The sequence below is a fragment of the Colobus angolensis genome, unplaced genomic scaffold (assembly GCF_000951035.1).
Source record: "Colobus angolensis palliatus isolate OR3802 unplaced genomic scaffold, Cang.pa_1.0 Scaffold247, whole genome shotgun sequence".
Lineage (NCBI taxonomy): Eukaryota > Metazoa > Chordata > Mammalia > Primates > Cercopithecidae > Colobus > Colobus angolensis.
Genome location: NW_012115677.1, coordinates 711,843 through 732,137, shown reverse-complemented (window position 1 = coordinate 732,137; position 20,295 = coordinate 711,843). Strand labels below are relative to the sequence as shown.

At 41.2% G+C, this 20,295-nt stretch overlaps 1 protein-coding gene across 5 annotated transcripts in view; it reads right to left on the bottom strand.

Annotated features, from left to right (window-relative positions):
* Positions 1 to 20,295, bottom strand: part of MYO3B (myosin IIIB) — a 501,265-nt gene that overhangs the window by 324,453 nt on the left and 156,517 nt on the right. For all 5 annotated transcript variants that reach the window (XR_001002191.1, XR_001002189.1, XR_001002190.1 and 2 more), the window contains exon 8: positions 14,643 to 14,708. Coding sequence is in view for 2 of the 5 variants with exons in the window: in XM_011945915.1 (XP_011801305.1) it covers positions 14,643 to 14,708 (66 nt within the window). In the remaining 3 variants the exon portion in view is untranslated. The remainder of the gene's footprint in view (positions 1 to 14,642; positions 14,709 to 20,295) is intronic.

The window sequence follows — 20,295 nt, the reverse complement described above, 5'->3', positions numbered from 1 at the left end:
TGGCACAAGTATACATATGTAACAAACCTGCACGTTATGCACATGTACCCTAGAACTTAAAGTATAATAAAATAAAATAAAATAAAATAAAAGAATTCATGGTTCTTCAGAAGGAACGGATATTTACTGAGTTCCTGCCATGTTCTAGGAACTGTGCTAGGTATTGGGGATATGAAGCAGTAAAGATACATTCTCTGCTCTCAAGGAATCTACAGTTTGAGTGGGGAGACAGACATGGAAACAAAAAATTCCAGTATGGCTTGACATGCTCCCTCTCCCCTCATTATTATAAAGTTCTGTAAAAGGCACAACGCTGACATAAAAGCGTGAAGGAAGGGGCCTCTGAGTCCTCCTGGGGCAGTCAGGGGAAGCGTCGCTTGTTCAATTTTTCTAGAATGTGCAGGGAGTTTGGAGGAGAGAATGATATTGCATAGAAAGGGGCAGATCCTTTATGACCTTGTGTGTTAAAGAGTTTTAGTGCACCCTATAAGCACTGGGAAGCCACAGAATAATTATGAGTAGGGCATGACTTGATCAGTTTAGGGATTCAGAAAGATCACATTGACTGTTTTGTGCAGGATAAATTGTGGTGAGATCCAGGGAGAGTATTATGAAAGCTGCTGCTCTAGTTGAAGCAGAGATCTGAATCATCACCCAGAAACACGCAGCCCCTATAAGATGGAATGTTCTGGGTAGCCAGAAAAAGCCAGATAACAAAACTACTACTAGAAGTGGATTAGGGAAAGCACATATGCTAAGCTATAGCCAGCTCTCCTACATCTAGAGCCTGTGGGTGCTTTGGCCTCATGCATCAAGCGGGCAGAAGACCACGTCCAAATACTCCATGTTCAGGGAGAGGGAGAGCACCTGATATTTTAGCAGTCTGGTCATCCATGGCATCATGTGAGAATGACAGGGGGAAATGGAGGAGGTGTCTGAGTAGCCAGACTTGGGTTTTCTTCATATTTCCAGGTGAAGGAGGTACATAGGATGCTGATATTCTGCCTCAAAATATACACAATATGGGCTGGGTATGGTGGCTCACATAATCCCAGCACTTTGGGAGGCCGAGGTGGGAGGATCACCTGAGGTCAGCAGTTCGAGACCAGTCTGGCCAACGTGGTGAAATCTCATCTCTACTAAACATACAAAAAATAGCCGGGTGTAGTAGCAGGCACCTGTAATCCCAGCTACTCAGGAGGCTGAGGCAGGAGAATTGCTTGAACCTGGGAGGCGGAGGTTGCAGTGAGCCGAGATTGCGCCATTGCACTCCGGCCTGGGCGGCAGAGCGAGACTCTGTGTCAAAACAACAACAACAATACGAGACTCTGTCTCAAAACACCACCACCACCACAATATTATCTAGCCATAAAGGGGAACGAAATAATGATACATGATACTGATACATGGATGAACTTCAAACACATTATATTTTGCTTTATTTTAATGTTTTCACAGAGAGAGTGTTGTGCTATGTTGCCCAGGCTGGTCTCAGACTCTGGGGCTCAAATGATCCACCCACCTTGGCCTCCCAAAGTGCTAGGTGTGCACCACTGCACCCGGCCAAAAACATTATACTAAGAAAAGGGAGTCACCTACTGTATGATTCCATTTATATGAAATATCCAAAATAGGTAAATCTAGCAGATTGCTGTTTGTCAGGGGCTGGAGGGGAGAAGGAAATGAGGAATAGCCGTTTAATGGATGTGGAGTTTGTTTGTGGCGTGATGAAAACATTCTGGAAGTAGATCAAAGTGGTGGTTGCACACATTGTGAATGTACTAAATACCACTGAATTGTCCACTTTAAGACAGTTAATATTTTATGTGAATTTCACCTCAAACACACATATTCATGCATGCACACTCTAGCATCATGAGCGTCAGAGCAGATATTGAAATATGTCACAAACCTGGTGTTAAATGATAGCTCTGCCAGCTGTGAGGCCTAAAACCCATCACTTGATTTATTTCCTTTTTCTTTTTCTTTTTCAAGACAGTCTCACTCCATCACCCAGGCTGGAATGCAGTGGAACCTCCACCTCCCGGGTTCAAGCGATTCTCATGCCTCAGCCTCCCAAGTTGCTAGAATTACAGGCACATGACACCACATCTGGCTAAGTTTTGTATTTTCAGTAGAGATAGGGTTTCACTGTGTTGGCCAGGCTGGTCTGGAACTCCTGACCTCAAGTGATTCACCTGCCTCAGCCTCCCAAAGTGCTGGGATTACAGGCTTGAGCCACCACGCCCGCCCCCCATCACTTGATTTATAAGAGGCTCAGCTTCCCATGTGAGTAGTAACCTACTTCATATGGCAGCAGTGAGGATTCATTGAAATCATGCAAGTAAAGAACATTTCACCATGTCAAATGTACAACATCTGACAGTAAGCTTTAAACAAATCTTACTGTTAATATTATTATCTGTACTCCTCACACAGACAACTCCAAATTTATTCAACTACTTTTATTTTAGCTCTCAGGTATTTTTAGGCTACAGCTGATTTAATTGAACGTATGCCAATTTGCTTTCTTTGGCTAAATGAATTTTGCCATAAATAAACATTTCACATAACAAAGAACTTAGTCATCATTAAAAAGAAATGTAAAGTGTAGGTCCACAAAGGTATGAGCTACAACTACTCCAGTTCAGACCCATAGCAAATATCACTAAGTGATTATGATGCTCCATCCTAGATGCAGTGTCAGAATCCTCCTTAACACAGCATTGCAGGGAGGCGATCAGTTGGTCAGTGCTGGGATGCAAGATGACACTAATTGGCCATCTCATTCTATAATTTGTTCCTTATGGAGAGATACTTGTTACCAAGAAATCTTAATGTACAGTACATATTTAGTTCCTGAAGTCCTCTGTGAAGGCCAGCAAATCATTGACGATTACAGAAATTTCCCACTTTTACTACTGTGCAGTTGGTTCAGGAGGAGGAATTTAACATAACCCTTATGATACATATTTAAACAAAAAATAACATGAAAGAGAGAAAAAGGAAGGTAGAGAGGGAAGCAAATACACTATGGTTTTATGGTTTCATATTAATACTTGACATTGTAGTGATGCTGTACAATAGGGGTGTCCAATCTTTTGCCTTCCCTGGACCATACTAGAAGAATAATTGTCTTCTACCACACATAAAATACACGAACACTAACAATAGCTAATGAGCTTAAAAAAAAATCACAAAACAAAATCTCATAATGTTTTAAGAAAGTTTACACATTTCTGTTGGGCCACATTCAAAGCCATCCTGGGCCGCATGAGGACCGTGGGCTGAGAATTGGACAAGCTTGCTCTACAATATTCAAGGGTACACGTGATCCTCACTGGTAGATGGGTGGATATTACTATCCCACAGCTTAGGAAACAAAGTCTTGGAAGATCAAATGCCTTAAGGTCCTGTAACTACCCAGTCATGGAGTGTATTAATTTCCTAGGGCTGCTGTAATAAAATATCACAAACCGAGGGACTTAAACAACAGACATTGGTTGTCTCCAGTCTGAGGGATAGAATTCCAAGATCAAGATGTCGGCAGGGCTCTTCTCCCTCTGCAAGTACTAGGGAAGAATCTGTTCTGGGTCTCTCTCCTAGTTGCTGGTAGTTCTTGGCCTAAGACAGCATAACTCCAGTCTTCACATATCTTATCTGTGTGTCTGTGTACACATTGCCCCATTTTATTTATTTATTTATTTATTTTTTGAGACGGAGTCTCGCTCTGTCGCCCGGGCTGGAGTGCAGTGGCCGGATCTCAGCTCACTGCAAGCTCCGCCTCCCGGGTTTATGCCATTCTCCTGCCTCAGCCTCCCGAGTAGCTGGGATTACAGGCGCCCGCCACCTCGCCCGGCTAGTTTTTTTGTATTTTTTAGTAGAGACGGGGTTTCACTGTGTTAGCCAGGATGGTCTCGATCTCGTGACCTCGTGATCCACCCGTCTCGGCCTCCCAAAGTGCTGGGATTACAGGCTTGAGCAACCGCGCCCGGCCTACCCCATTTTAAAACACGCCAGTCATACTAGAGTGGGGCCTATCCTACTCCAGTATGACCTCATCTTAACTAGTTACATCTGTAATGGCACCATTTGAGATACTGAGGATTAGAACCTCAACATAGAAATTTTGAGGGGACACAATTCGATCCATGACATGGGATATTGAAGCCAGGCTTTCTGTACATGTGTATGAAGCACTGCTTGAGCCTCAGGGTTCCACCTTTGAGCATCTTTTAAAGGCAAAAATTCTCATTATTCACTAAAATATGGGCTTTTAAATAAAATTATTCTTTCAAAAAAATCATTAAATAGCCCTTCACACTAAAAATAAATCATGAGATTTCCCCCTCCATTCACTAACCTGGTATGACAGCTAAATATTATGCATTTGATGACCCTAGAAAGTTCTGAATTAAAATACTAAGAAGGCAGTGGAAGCCGCACATATGCCCAAAAGCACATAAGACCAAGAGAATCTATGATGACTTCGTGTATCTAAATTTTGTTATAAATTTTTAATTCATTAAAACATACCCACACATACACCCCTTTCTTCATTAGTGCCAAAGGGCTATGTCTGTTATTTTTATTCCTGCCAGAAATCATCACTGGGCTGAAAGAATGTAGTACTGGTGACATGAGCCTGCATTTCCATTTTTAATTAAAATTCTAACTGACCCAGAGCCAGATTTCCTTCTGCACCAGAGCCTGTGGAAGAACCATAACAGAAGCAGCAGAGAATGGAAGAGCAGGCAGGAAGCTGGGGGCTTTGCACTGAACCAGAAAGACATCACAGCTCTTAGGAGAAGACCTGGAAAGGTGTCAACACGGCCACCCTACTGCTCCCACCTTGTCCTTACTTTCCTTATCCCTCCCCACAGGCCACACATCAGCCCTGGGGTTCAGTGGGACCCTGACGGCTACTCCTCAAGATCCTCTCTGTCGTGATTCATCCCCCTCTGGGCCCTATAGTTTCCCTCCCTGACTCGTACATTTCTTTGGATAGCATTACTATTATGAGTTATAGTATTCATCACTGTCATTTGATACTATTCATTTGATAATAATATGCTCATCACTAGTATTTGCTGAGCTTTCACTCTGTATCTCACTTAATTCTCAGTCACCCTATAAAGTAGCATGATGCAGACTGCTTCCTGTCCACACACTCTCCCCTTTACTTTGGGATAGAGCCCCAGTAGTGACCTGGGTCCACTGCTGTCCAGTCCAAGAACTGTATTTCTTAGCTTCCTTTGCAGCTAGGTGTGGCCATATGATAAAGTTGTAGCTAATGATATATTGTGTGAAACTGCCAGAGAGCCTCCCCACCACTGCCCCTGAGATGGAGTCTTTCTCTGCCACCCAGGCTAGAGTGCAGTGGTGCGATCTCGGCTCACTGCAACCTCCGCCTCCCGGATTCAAGCAATTCTCCTGCCTCAGCTTCCCGAGTAGCTGGGATTACAGGTGCCCACCACCACACCTGGCTATTTTTTGTATTTTTAGTAGAGACGTGGTTTCACATGTTGGCCAGGCTGGTCTTGAACCCCTGACCTTGTGATCCGCCCGCCTTGGTCTCCCAAAGTGCTAAGATTACAGGCGTGAGCCACCACACCCAGCCCAGAGAGTCTTAAGGTAAGGAGACTTGCATTTTTCTCTCTTTCTAGCTAAAATACGTATGTGAATGTCAGAGCTCCAGCAGCCATCTTGGCCTATGAGGTTCCACAGGAATGGAAATCATATTTAGTGGGGCAGCTTGAGGCCAGGAGCCCCGGTGGCTGCCATGTGGCCCTGCCACACCAGCAGTACATATGTGGCCTAACTCCCAGCTGATTTCATGTGAGGGAAAAATAAAAGCCTAATTTTTCAAAGCCACTGTTTTTTGGGTTTTCTATCACATACGGACTTGATCTTAATGCCAACTGTTATTATTATAGAAGTATTATTACTCTCATTTTGCAGATGAGGAAGTTGAGGCTCAGAAAAGTTAAGTGACTTGTTCAAGGCCAAAAATCTAATAGGCAGTGCTAGAATACAATTTGACTTTAGATCCTGTGCTCTTAATCTCTCCAACATGTATTTTCAAAAAAGCCCTGTTTCCATTCTGAAAACACTGGAGTCCTGTTTAACTCTTCCCTCTCTGTGGTACCTGTCTCCTCCTATACTTAGTTGCCAAGCACTATGGATTCTGCCTCCCAGAGTCCAGGCATCCATTTTCCTTCCCACTGTTCCTTCCCCATGGAGAAGACTGTGGCTGGCTGACAGCAGAGAGAGATACTCAAGTTGGAGAAGGTATTCCCCGGGCCAGGTGGGGAACGTAGGGTTGTTGCAGAGCAAAGAAGTGAAGGTGAGCCTGCGTCGAATATCTTTTTTTTTTTTTTTTTGGAAACAAAGTCTCTCTTCATCATTTAGGCTAGAGTGCAATGGCACAATTCACTCACCATAACCTCAAACTCCTGTGGCTCAGGGGATCCTCCCGCTTCAATCTCCTTGGTAGCTGGGACTATATAGGCACACACCACCACACCTGGCTAATTTTTAAATTTTTTGTGGAGACAGGGTCTCACTTTGTTGCTCAGGCTCAAACTCCTGGTCTCAAGTGATCCTCTCATCTCAGCCCCACAAAGTACTAGGATTTCAGTTGTAAGCCACCACATCTGGCTTGATTCTGTCTTGACTCCTGTTGCAGCCAGTTCTCTCAGGTTGAGGGAGCTGTTGCCATTAAGAAGGGGTGGAGGAGTGTGTGGGTGTGTGTGTTGGGGTGTGTGTGTGTGTTAGAGGCCTGAACTGTGGAAGTAAGTAAGCTGAAGTCTAAATAAAGAGATAGTGGACAACGGATTGAAACAGCACATTGGTGTCAAAGAAGAGAAAGTCATTGCCACTTTCAAAACACAGTTTCAGAATAGCAGCACAGACCAAATGCAAAGGGTAATAAAAATAATCTCTACTGCTGGTTGAGTGTGAAATCTGGAACAAATTTTCTGGGGTTCAAATCCCAGCTCCACCACTTGCTAGCTGTGGTCTTGGGACTCTTGGCCTCTTTTTACCTTAATTTGCATAAAATAAGGATAATATTAGAACTACTTCATAGAATTAAGAAGATTAATTATACAACACGTACAGAACAGTGCCTAGCCTAAGAGTTACATATAGACCCGGTGCGGTGGCTCACGCCTGTAATCCCAGCACTTTGGGAGGCCAAGGCAGGTGGATCACGAGGTCAGGAGTTCAAGACCAGTCTGGCCAACGTGGTGAAACCCCATCTCTACTAAAAATACAAAAATTAGCCAGGCATGGTGGCACGTGCTTGTAATCCCAGCTACTTGGGAGGCTGAGGCAGGAGAATCGCTTGAACCCAGGAGGTTGCAGTGAGCCGAGACTGTGCCACTGCACTCCATCCTGGCAACAGAGCATGACCCCATCTCAAAAACAAACAAACAAACAAAAAGAGTTACGTATGTTAATTATTATTATTTGTCAAGTACTACATACACATTATGTAATTTAATCCTCGCAGTGATACTACTCTCAGCCCCAATTTGACAACTGAGGACCTGCAGTCAGACAGGTTAAATATCTTTTCCAAGATTACACAGCCAGTAGGTGACACAGCTGGATACACATGCTATAGCACTGCTCTTCCACAGCTGCCTCTTCCTGGTGATGATCCAGGTGGCACTCTGGGGAAAGGCGAATGTGTGAGCCACCACCACCAGGCACAAGCACACACAGACAATGCAGCGCTCACCCTCACTTTCTATTATTTCAATTATAGAGTCTTTTCGATTTACAGTATGAAAATCAAGTGTAATTTTTTTAAAAGAAGAAAGAAAAGCCAGTATGGAGAAAATGGTACAGACATAATTTAATGAATCCACAGCAGCTACAAAAGTCAGCTAACGTGATGTGCCACAAGCACTAACATAAAATCTATGGCATATGCTATAGATCTGGTTTCTCACAAGATCTAAACCCAGCATCTGTCAGGAAATAAACAGGATATGTTGACAACAGTCTAGATTACCCACGTTACTATGCCTTTTTCTTATTTTGTATGAGGCTAAACCTTCATTTATCTCACGTTGCCATGGTTTCTAAGAAGATAGGGTATATTCCTAGAATATTCCAGGTATATGTGGGTACCATGTTTCAAACTTCAAGTCACACTGAACTGCTTCCTGGTTGACACTATGAGAAAATCAGATTTTATCAGCTGACTCTATAAGTAGGATATAAGTGAGATCAAATCAGGCCCTTGGTGTCTTTAGATGATCCATTAGGTAATCTAAATCAGATGTTCTTCAGGGAGATATAACCTTGAAATTCACACATAGCTTTATTTGTTCTTCTCATGAAAAACAAAATCCCAATATTTCAAAATAAGAAAGGATTTGAGTTGCATTTATAAGTATATTGATCAATATATGTTAAGTGAGGAGTGGATAATTTTGGGGGGGTTAACTTACTTTTTGTGTTAATTTTGAGCTTCTCCATGAGTTTTTATTAATTCATTAATTCCCTGTAGCTCAAGAGATGCTAATTAATTCAAGAAATCATAATAGCTAATGATTGGCTAAATAAATCTAAAATGGAGAGAGTCTGTCACTAGAGATACCACTGCTCATTTTAATTAAAATTACGAATTTGTGAAGTAATGTAAATAAAGGTTATTGTATCCTTCTACTCTAGGAAGTATTAACCCTTCGCATGGCCTCCTGAGAATCCAACAAGACTTAAATAGCCACGAATGTCTGTGGAACTTAATCACTGAGTTACGATACTTATCATTGCAAGTGTGTTGTTCATTGACACTATAAAGCCATGCGGAATTAAGCAGCCTTGAAACACAAAATGGAGGAAGGCTAAGAGCTGAGAATTGTTACCTTTAGGGAAATACAATCAATGTCAAGCAAACAACCACCCCAAAATGGTTAGCTTTATCAGCATTCATGCCTACAGTGAAAGCAAATGTTCCAGATCTGAGTTTCAATTTTTAAAGAATAAACATATGCAAATGACCATTAGTCTTCATAGTTTTATGGCTCAGAGTGATCTTACCTTGTTAACATTCAGTGCAACTGCTTATACCCATTTGAATGTCATTTAGAGGGATAGGAAAGGCTGCTTCAACATTTGTGACTAAATGGCAGGGCTCAGCCACAATGCTCACTCTGGGAAATGAGAAATAGACACTCCAGTATGCTAGATGCTGATGCAGTTCAGGAAACGCTACCCCAAAATAAGGCCCCTCAGCATACTGAGTATTTTAAGCAGAAGACAATTAAGAAAACCACAAAAACAGAAAGGTCCCTCTGACCTTCTCCCAGCCCCTCTCTCTTGAAGATCCTCATCTGAGGGGTGACCTGCCCTATAATCAGAAGGAAGAAATGTTACACAGAGAGGCTGAGAAGAATCTGAGCACTTGCTAAGTTTCCCCCAGTTGATTACCATTAGATCATACCCCTTTTTTGTTCAATCATACGTCTATACAACTGTCCATCATACATTAAACCTAACCACAAAAGTAGTTTTCACTTGGTTTTTGAGTGAAGGCTCCTGTGTCACATAAAATTTACATTAAATAAATTTGTTTCACTTTTCTCTTGTTAATCTGTCTTTTGTTATAGGAATGTCAGCCATTAACCTCACAAAACGTGAGGAAAAGATACTACTTTTTCTCCCTTATACCACCCAAACGAACCACTCCAAGAACAGTTCATGTGCAGGTGACCATATAGTTCAAGTCATTATTAAATCCAAAGCTAAGGAGCCATAATGCTGTTGGTGGAACTGCCCTTGACCAAGAGAAATCCATCTTGATTGTCTCACTAATCGGCTCAAGGGCCATTGATGATGAGGTCCTAAATTTAATTCCTAATAAAACCCCTAAAGTTTTAGAGGCAAAATGTGAAAGCATAGCTCACAAATACCTTCTGATTAATGACTTGGAAAGTATATTTGTAGTTTGTTCCAAAGACCTGAAATTAGTTTGAACTTAAAAAGAAAAGTGGCATCCATTAGGACCAAGGTGAAGTTGACAAAACGAAAATTATTTTTATCTTATCAAAAGGCTACTTCTGAATGGAGCCTCCTGACAAAGCAGAAGTCTGGCTGGTACTTGAACCAGATAAACTTGTTATGCAAATAGCTTTAGTCGTAGGGGAAAGGGCTGATAATGAAATCTCTACAAAGCCAACCACACATTATAGAGGTGACAAAACACATCAAGCAGGGTCCTAGCGTATGGATAAAAAGCACTGCAGAATTTATGTGAACATTGCATTTAATTTATCATAACTAAGCTGTCAGGAATCATGCTTTGATAAATGCATAGTTAATACATATAAATGAATCAATTATCACTAACAACCAAAGGTTCAGAACCAAACAGGCTGATGCTTCTTTTAAAACCCCCCAAACAGGTTTACTAAAAGTATTTTAGACTTTTAGATGTTTTAAAAAATCTCTCCTACTATCTCCAAATTAAGGAGGCTGGAAATAAATCTGAAACACACTAAGCCACATCCCCAGTGCTCCTGCTTTCCTACCTCCCTGGCCCTCTTACACGCATATGCACGTGTACACACAAACACCCCTGTCCCCTGTCTACATAGCTATAATCACTAGGCTGCAGCCAGACCAGCTTGTTCAGATCCCTGCAGCAGTGAATACGAAATCTTTCGGTGGGTAGTGACCAGCATGGACTAAAAAAGACCTAGAGTACTGAATCGACTGTTATGGTTCAGCAGTCACATGAGGACAAAGTATTAAAGGTCTTAAAGCCATTAAGGAACTTTTAGTCCTATTTATTCTTTAAAGAGAAACAGTTAGATTTACTGTGGCTTGGTCTACAAAGGGAACTGAAGCAATTATCTGTATAATTCAGGTTAAAAGAAACTTTTCCTAAAATTACCAGATAATCATCTTCTCCAGCCCAGTCTCTCCAATAATGAAAAGCTTATAATCTGAAGGTCTTAATCCTCCATCTTTCTTTCCCTTGCCTCCTAATATAAGCAAGATAAGTATAAAAACAAACTAAGCCTGTCTCTTTAAACAGACATTTCAAAACCAGTGAGTATCATTGTTTATATTGAATTAGAGATCTGAATAAATATAATGAATGGCATTTGGTCAAACTGCATTTGATAGGCTGAGTAACGGCAGCCTAGTGTCAGCAGTCTCCCCCACAAAATGAAAGGATATTATCTGGGGCTGGGCTCAGTGGCTCACACCTGTAATCCCAGCACTTTGGGAGGCTGAGGTGGGCAGATCACTTGAGGTCAGGAGTTTGAGACCAACCTGGCCAACATGGCGAAACCCTGTCTCTGCTAAAAATACAAAAACTAACTGGTCCTGGTGGCACACAGCTGTAATTCCAGCTACGTGGGTAGCTGAGGCACAAGAATCACTTGATCCCAGGAGGCCAAGGTTGCAGTGAGCCAAGATCATGCCACTGCACTGCAGGCTGGGCAACACAGTGAGACTGTCTCAAAAAAAAAAAAAGAAAGTATATTATTTGGGAATGGTGGGCAGGCTTCTATTTAAAGATATGTAATATAATAATCAGTCCCCAATTTTGAGAAATATTCCCAAAAATATTGCAGAAGAATTTATGGTTGAAGAACCTAAGATGTTATGGGAAAGCAGGATTGGAGGGCTGAGGTGAATAAGGAATCTATGAACACCTACTATATAAAATTTTTCAGTAATAAAAAACTGTAAAGACAACTCATTAAACAAAAAGAAGACTGATGACATATTTCCATCTTAAACTAGGAATAAACCACATAATCACTTAATTTCTAATTGCCTTCCTGATTCATTATAAACTTTCCAGACTCTCCCTCCCCTGCAATTTCAACAGGATACTTTTTGCTTTGCTCCTGATTGTTTGCACATTCAAAGGCATTGTTTTCTGTGTTTAGCCCTCCATTCTAGTACTCAGGACCTTTTGCAACTCAGAATGAGTGCATCTGAAATTCTCAAAATTGGGAAAAACATAGCAGATCTGAATTGGCGTATAATAGGATTTGCCATCAGGAACCATCAGTGTTAGGGAGGAATTTCTGCATAGTTGACCCTTGAACAACATGGATTTGAACTGCACAGATGCACTTACACGTGGATTTTCTTCCACCTCTGCTAACGCTGAGACAGCGGAACCAACCCCTCCTCTTCTTCCTCCTCCTCAGCCTATTCAATGTGAAAAAGATGAGGACGAAGACCTTTATGATGATCCACTTCCAAGTAATGAACAGTAAACGCATTTCTCTTCCTTATGACTTTCCTAATAACATTTTCTTTTCTCTAGCTTACTTTATTGTAAGAATACAGTATATAAAACATATAACATATAAAATATGTATTAATCAACAGTTTATGTTATCGGCACGGCTTCCAGTCAACAGTAAGCTATCAGTAGTTAAGATTTTGGAGAGTCAAAAGTTATAGGCAATGTCTGACTTCACAAGGTGGGGGGTAGTCAGCACCCCTAACCCCTGCATTGTTGAAGAGTCAACTGCATTGTGTGTAGTCCAATCCCTGTCATCAATTATGTACCTCTATTCTCAAATCCATCCAAGGAATACTGTGCTTAGTTTATGATTACAAACATACTCTTGAAAAAGAATACATAAGCCAAAGTTTTGTGAGTCTAATCACATTTTCAGAGGCATCAGGAGAGTTTGGTATGGGAAGCTGTGTTAGTGAATATGTAATGGATTTTTCTAGGACAACAGCTTAGACAAGGTCAGTCAAGGGTATCTCTGTGCAGCAATGAAATGAAAAGGAAAAATCTTTGGATCCAGCCTTTATCAGCAAAATCATTGGAACCTTAGCTCCCAGATTTCTTTCCTTGGAGTGGTCCAAAATGTGGCCCCAAGCTACCAGTGTGTCTTCAGCTCTTTAGTTTTCTCTGCCTAGTCTTTTAGGTCCCAAACCTCTGGAAGTGGCTCTTCCATTGCTCTTATGTGAGCATCATTCCTCCTATAAGTATCTGTTTTTCCTCTCAACAGGGCCTGACACCATCACCTTTGACTTGTGGCTGCTCCTAGTGCATTCTGCAGCCAGGGCAAAAATGTCAATGTGGGGCTGAAGGGGCAACGAGATACCCTCCACCCCTGGCCTTCAACTTCATGGTCATGTTCCAACACAATCTTTCTTAGTAGGGTTCTTTGAGTTCCTTTCCACTCCCCTTTCCTGAGGAACATGGCAAAAGTTCAGGAGGGATGGGACAAGCAAACGAATTCAGGGACCCTCAACTGTACTGTATTTGAAATGAAAATGAAAATGAAATACAGGTTCATAGCTGTTTGCACAAACCCCATGGAGTCAAATGTATTTTGGAATTCAGAATTCTATCGAATTTTAGAAAGGTAAACTGGTACATTTACTGTATATTATGTAACAGCCCCAGCAGGATCTGGAGCAACACATTACAATCAAACAAATATATCTGCCGCCAAACACATGAATATTCACATTAAGTAAGATAAATAACAACTATAAATAGCCTCACAGTTAACCAAATCAGTTCACATAACATTAGGTTTTGCTGTTAAATGACTCGACTACAAAATAACTTTTATCTTTTGGAGCTCTTTGGATTTTGGAATTATGGATAAGTGATTGTTGATCTGTATTGTGATTTATTAAGGAAGATGATCAAAAGACCCACTTTGCTTTATTGCCTGGCTTCTTTGTGAAAGCTAAGTTTGCACAGAGGCATAAATTAGAAAAATTTGTGTTGACCCTTCCCCGCTTCTTGTTTATCAGCCATTTTGGTCACTTCTTTTCTCCTCCCATGACCTCTGAACACCTTGTTTGATATGCTAGATCCCACAGTACTTCTTCCAAGCTCCTGTGCCTTGGTACGGTTGGTAATGCCTGGTCTAGATTCCTGTCCCCACAATTCACCAGGCCCCTAGCTTGGGGTCTTGTAACCCCCTCCAGTAGTCTGAGTATCTTTCTCAGATTTAGGACTGGTGTGGTCCAAAAGCTCATGACCCCAACACTGAGCCACTGTTGGTTTCACTGTTGATTCTACTCCTGTCTGAGTCCCAGTAATTCTTGCCTAGTGACATAGCTCCTACCAGGTATGTCACACCATCAGCTTGGCCTTCACTTTGTTCCTCATACCTTCACAGCCTTGGCTGGGATACCTTACCTTGGTACCCCAGGCCTGAGATTCTACTTTGCCCCTCGGTCATCTTGGAAACTGGACCCTTGTTCCCAAGCCACAGATCCTAGAGCAAGCCCAGCTTTCACACTGCAAAAACTCTGTTGGAGGCTGCTACCTTCTGCCTTCTCTTTAGTCCCATTGTGGGTATCGGATTTTTAGATGTTTCATCTCTTCCCATTAAACATGACAAGTTGTCAATATTTGCCCTAGGACAAAGTAGGTTCTCAGATAAATGTGATCCATATGATAAGAAGGACTTATTATAACTGAGAGTCAAATGGAATGCCTTACCTTTCACATCTTGCAAAGGGATGTTCTATCATTTACTAAAACAAACCCTGAGTCATAATGTGCTAACAGGCATAACAACCTCTAGTGCCAAGTAAATTCCACAGCCTGGATTTCTCCAATCACTGATCAAGGCCTTGCTAGATATGCAATTTTTAGTGGAAGAAATACTCACTGTGAAATAAAGTGGTTGAATTCTTCACACCATTTTTCTGGATGAAGTAAAGTCGGTGGAGGATTTCTGAAAAAACAAGAGCAATTTTTTCTTAAAAAAGAAGAGTTTCATTAAAGGCAAAATATCAACTTGTTTTTATGATATCATTCTAAATAGCTCTAATAAAATCTGTTCTCACATGAGAGTCATTTTTTAGTGGTGGATTATAAAGTGCCAACCTCTATTTCCTATAGTCATTCATTTTCATTGACTGAAGACCTACTACGTCCCTGGCCTTCTCAGGACCTGTGAAAGTTACAAAGATCAGGAACATTCTTCCAGAAGCAGACACACTAATGAGGGGTGAGGCAAGCGCACAAACTACTATAACAGAACTGGGGATTATTAGTGCTATAAGAAAGCTATAAACATAGTGCCAGGGGCTTCAGTGAAATAGACTTTTAATTGTACAGGATTTTCAGATCATTATGGTACCATTTGAATTAATTATGTGATGCATTTAAAGTATACTCATAAATTCATAGTCACATTTTTAACTATTTCCTATGTATCAACTTCTGCAACAAGCACTGGAGAAAGTCAGTCAAAACAATGCCCCAGACTCTGTGAAGTTCCTGGGTAGAGAAGGAGACAGACATATACCATACCTAATAATTGGAGGTCCAAGAGAATGAGAGAATGGCAGAAAGAACATTAGATAACCAGACCACCTCCTGGTGAGATGGCAAAAAAAAAAAGGGGGTGGGGGATGGGGGAAGGGCCCTGAATTTGATTGAATACCCCAAAGAGATCTGATTTTAAAACAGAAGTGACTACATTACCTTTAATTGATGAGACTTTTTTCTAGCAATACATGGAAATAGGGGCTTGTGGGCAACTCAAGTTCAGAAAATGAAGAAAGTGACAGTTCTGCACACCTGAATTATGGCTGTAAATTTTAAAGCCATCACATGTGATCCTTGTTTTTACCTGGATTCCAACTGCTTCCTAAAGCCATGGATTGCTCAGATTCAATAGGCAGAGGAATGGGAAGCAGCAGGAATTACCAGAAATAAATATATATCAGATAATGTGACCACAAGCTGTTCCTCGACATCATCTTCTCATTTCTTATGGTGCAACTTTTAATTCAGCATACTGCTGCCATAATAAAGATCACAATTTCTTGAGTTCCTTACGGCTAGATGTGGTTCTGTGACCGAGTTCTAGTCAATGATTTATAAATAGAATTATTATATGGTATTTCCAGAAAGTCTCCTTAAAAGAGGGGAGACATGACATTCTTCCCCTTCCCCTTCTTTCTTTTAGAGCATGGGTATGATGGCCTCAGCCATTGAGGACATCAGATGAACTTGAAAATGAAAGCTATGAGCTGAGTATGACAAAGCAAACAGATAGAAAACTGGATTCATGATGACAGTGCAAAGCTGCCATACCAGCTCTACTCTGCTTCCCCCTAATCTTCCTTTATAAGAGAGAAATAGTCTTCCGTTTTCTTCAAGCCACTAGTACATGCAGCTGAGTCTAATCCTCAGTGAGATAACCTTTTTGAGTATTTTCCTACCATATGATGAGAACATAATATGGTAAGTGACATACCAGAAGCACAAGCATGGTGTGTGGGCAGAATAATTAAGGTGCTGCTTACTCCATCTAGGGAGTCCCAAAAGACTTTATAAAGAAGATAAACTTGAGCTGGCTCCTGAAAATTAGAGTGCATTTTTCAAGATAAAGGAGCTATTTTAGGCTCAGAAAACAACATGTGCCAAGACATAGGGACATAAAAAAGCATAGTAAGTCCAAAAAAAAGTAACTTTGAGGCTAGACTATATATGATCTTTTGATCTGAAGAGAGAGCAGCAGGGAAGGATAAAGTGAGGGGGAAGAATGATTAGAGGAAGGAGATAATTTATCTGTTCTGCATATGAATTTAGTTACCCTTCACATCTTATAATTCAAAAACCAGTAAATTATCTGTGTATGACCCAGAAAGAATCGCAGTTAATTTTTTTTCCCCCTTCTCCTGGATCAGAGACAAAGGAGGAGGCTGCCTCTTTATCTCATTCACTCCATTCAACAACATAGGCCTTCATCTTTCCCTAGTACCATCACATAACTTCAGCTTCAATCCTAGTTTGGCTCAGCAGTTCTTACTGCCTGTGGCTATCTGAGGTTTTACTTCCACATGCCCTGCCAGCTCACCTCTGTGGGCAGCTTTGGTGCTATATCTTTCAGTGAGTCGGTTATCCTAGATCATCTCTACAGCACTTTCCAGGATTTGTACTTCCCTTGATCTTCTCAGGTTTCCTGATCATTCTATTCTCACTGAGGTCAGTCCCACAGAGAAGAGCTGCTTAAGCAATCTACTGTCTAATAGACTTAATTCACCTCCAAAGCAGTTCACCGTGACTAAGTCATTTGTAGACAGATTGAACAGATTTGACTGAAGTGACACTAGTAGGCTCAACACTGGCCAGCCCAGCAGGGAAGGGGCATCTCTCTTCCATAAGCAGAGAGTGACCTGGCAAGGGTCCAATGAGAAATAGATGGTGAACATCCACTTTAATATAGAGAACAATGTACCTTCCTGTTTTCAGTCTCTTTCTCCACAGGAAATATGCACAGGGGGTATTGTTTAGTTATTGGCCTGAGGAGAATGGCAGCAAACCACCACTCACCCAGGTCACCAGCAACCCTCTATGGCTTCACATAACCATCACACAAGGAAACATCTTCTTTGGAGCCCAGCATCATAGAAAGTTGGTTAAGAGAACTTCATTTGATCCTGTAAATGTCCTGCCTTTCCTGGAGTTCATCCTGCTTTGGTTCAGTAAAGCAAGATCTTGTGAAAGATTATTATCTGTACATAATGAAAACCAAATGAATTTGAAGACTTTGCAGTACTTTGTTTGGACTGGCAATATAAATTCTAATTCTCTCACAACCCAGAAAGAACACCAGTGAAGGGAAACCATGCAGGGTATTCTTGTTTCATTTGTTACTGTTTCTCCCTCTTTTGCAGTTAGAACATTATCGATCCCAGAATCCTGTTCTTCTCCCTATGCTCTTCCCATTCCATACATTCACTGAGGGCTTACTGTATGTTGACAGCTTCCTAACATGCCTTGATTTCTTGTCTTTTAGCTGGTACATCTTACTACTTACTAGATGGTTGCATTTTAATTTCCCAGAGACATCTTAAGGTCAACATGTTCAAAACCAAATATCTTCCTTTTTTTTTTTTTCTTTGAGACGGAGTTTCACTCTTGTTGCCCAGGCTGGAGTGCAATGGCACGATCTCAGCCCACCACAACCTCCGCCTCCCAGGTTCAAGCGATTCTCCTGCCTCAGCCTCCCTAGTAGCTGGGATTACAGGCATGTGCCACCATGCCCGGCTAATGTGTATTTTTAGTAGAGACAGGATTTCTCTATGTTGGTCAGGCTGCTCTCGAACCTCCTGACCTCAGGTGATCCACTCACCTCGGCCTCCCAAAGTGCTGGGATTACAGGCGTGAGACACTGTGCCCGGCCACAACATCTTCCTTTCTTAAGGCTGCATTCCACCTGGTTGTTGAAGTCAGAAACCTGGATTCTACATTCTCCCATATCCAATTAGAGCATACAGAATAATGGCTCCCTCAAAGATGTCCACATTCCAATCCTCAGAACCTATTAATATTCTACTTTATATGGCAAAGAGACTTTATGTAATGAAGGTAAAGGTCCTGGAGACGGGAGGTTGTCTTGAATTACCTGAATGGGCCCAACTTAATCACATGAGTCTTTTAAAGTGGAAGAGGGAGGCAGAAAGAAAAAAGAAGAGTCAGGAGAGATTCAACGTATGAAAGGGACTTAACTCGTCATTGCTGCCTTTGAAAATGGAGTAAGTGGCCATGAGCCAAGAAATGCAGGCAGCATCTGGAAGATGGAAATGGGCCTCAGCTGATACCTAGCAAAGAAATGAGAACCTCAATTCTATAGAAGCAAGGAAATGAACTCTGCTAATAACCTTAATGAGCCAGAAAATAAATTTCCCCTAATGCTTAAGAAAGAAGTACAGCCCTACTGACACCTTGATGTTAGCCCACTGAGACCTACGGCAGACTTCTAACTTAAAGAACCATAAGATAATAAATTTGTGTTGTTTTCAGCCTCTAAGTTTGTGGTGATTTGTTATGATGGTAATAGAAAACTAATATACCAATCAAATGTCAAGTCTTCTCAGTTCTACTTCCTAAATCCCTTACTCATAACCTGTCCCCTCTTTCACATCCTAGTCCAGTCACTCATCATTTCATACCCATACTACTCCAGTGGCCTCCTTGTTTTTCTCCTTCCCTCTACCTCACACCCCTCTAATCCATCTTGTACTTGGTAGCTAGAATTTCTTTATAACATACAAATATGACCTCGTTATTTCCTTGCGCAAAATTCTTCAGCAGATGCACACTGCCAGAATGATAAAATGTTAACCCCTTTGCATGATATATACAAATGGTCTTTCCTATCACCTACCTGTCTATTTGATTTCATCTTAAACCACTTGCTCGCCAGATGCCAAGCACTGTGCTGCACAGTACTTGTGGCTCCAAAACAGGTCCTATTCTTTCATGCCTCAGGGACTGCACATGATGTACCTCCAGTTTAGAATGCTCTCCCTAATTTGTCCACCTGGCAAGCTCCTACTCATGTTTCTTGTGTATCTATAGTGCCCAGCACAGACCTACTCAGTAAATTTTTTGAATGAATGCATACAAACATATACATGTTGTATGTAGGCCAAGAAATGGTGATAAGACAAAATATGACTTGGTTTTCAAAGTAGCATAAAATTAGACAAATACGGAACAGCTCTTTCGGATATAAGCAAATTCCAACTAAATTATTCACAGCAAGCAGATTTGAAGAATAAAGGAATATTGACTTGATTTGGATTTGACAATATAAGCCTCATTCCTCTGCTTTTGAAGCCCAAATGTCTCCAGGTCCCTGAATATATATATAACTAAAATGAGCAAAAAATCATAATTTAAACCTCACTGTAGACAATAGCTGATGTCACGACCATTATACACACATACATAGTGGGTCAGAGACAGAAGGAGATGAATACCAATAGCCATCATATGTTGAGTGCTTAATACCACAAAGCTTCATGCCAAGTGCCTCACATATAGGTCAACTAAACGTTGCAACAACCCTATAAATAGGAATTATTCTAGTTTCACAAGTGAAGAAAATGCAACTTAAAAGAAGAAACTTTCTCAAGAACATTCAGCAAAAATTGGAAGAACCAGGTTTTAAATTCAGGTATTTCTGTCTCCAACGCCCATATGCCCCTCTCTTTCCCATATTTTATCTCATGAAGAGTCCATTAGTTTGGAAGATGAATTAAGAGAACATATATGCAAAAAAAAAAAAGAAAACCAAAATGACAGAAAACCAATTAGCAAGCAATGCCTCAAGAAGGTGCAAAATGAAGCCCTCAAACATTAAAGCACACTCACCAAGGAGATGCTGAGTAAAAAATTTCTCAGTGAGGCAGAGTTAATTAAGAAAGGCTTCCTGAAAGTTGTGAATTTTAAAGCAGGACCTCTGTTCACGGAGGGGACATAAATCAGCTGACTAGGGGAGGAGGGTGTTGGAGGAGAAG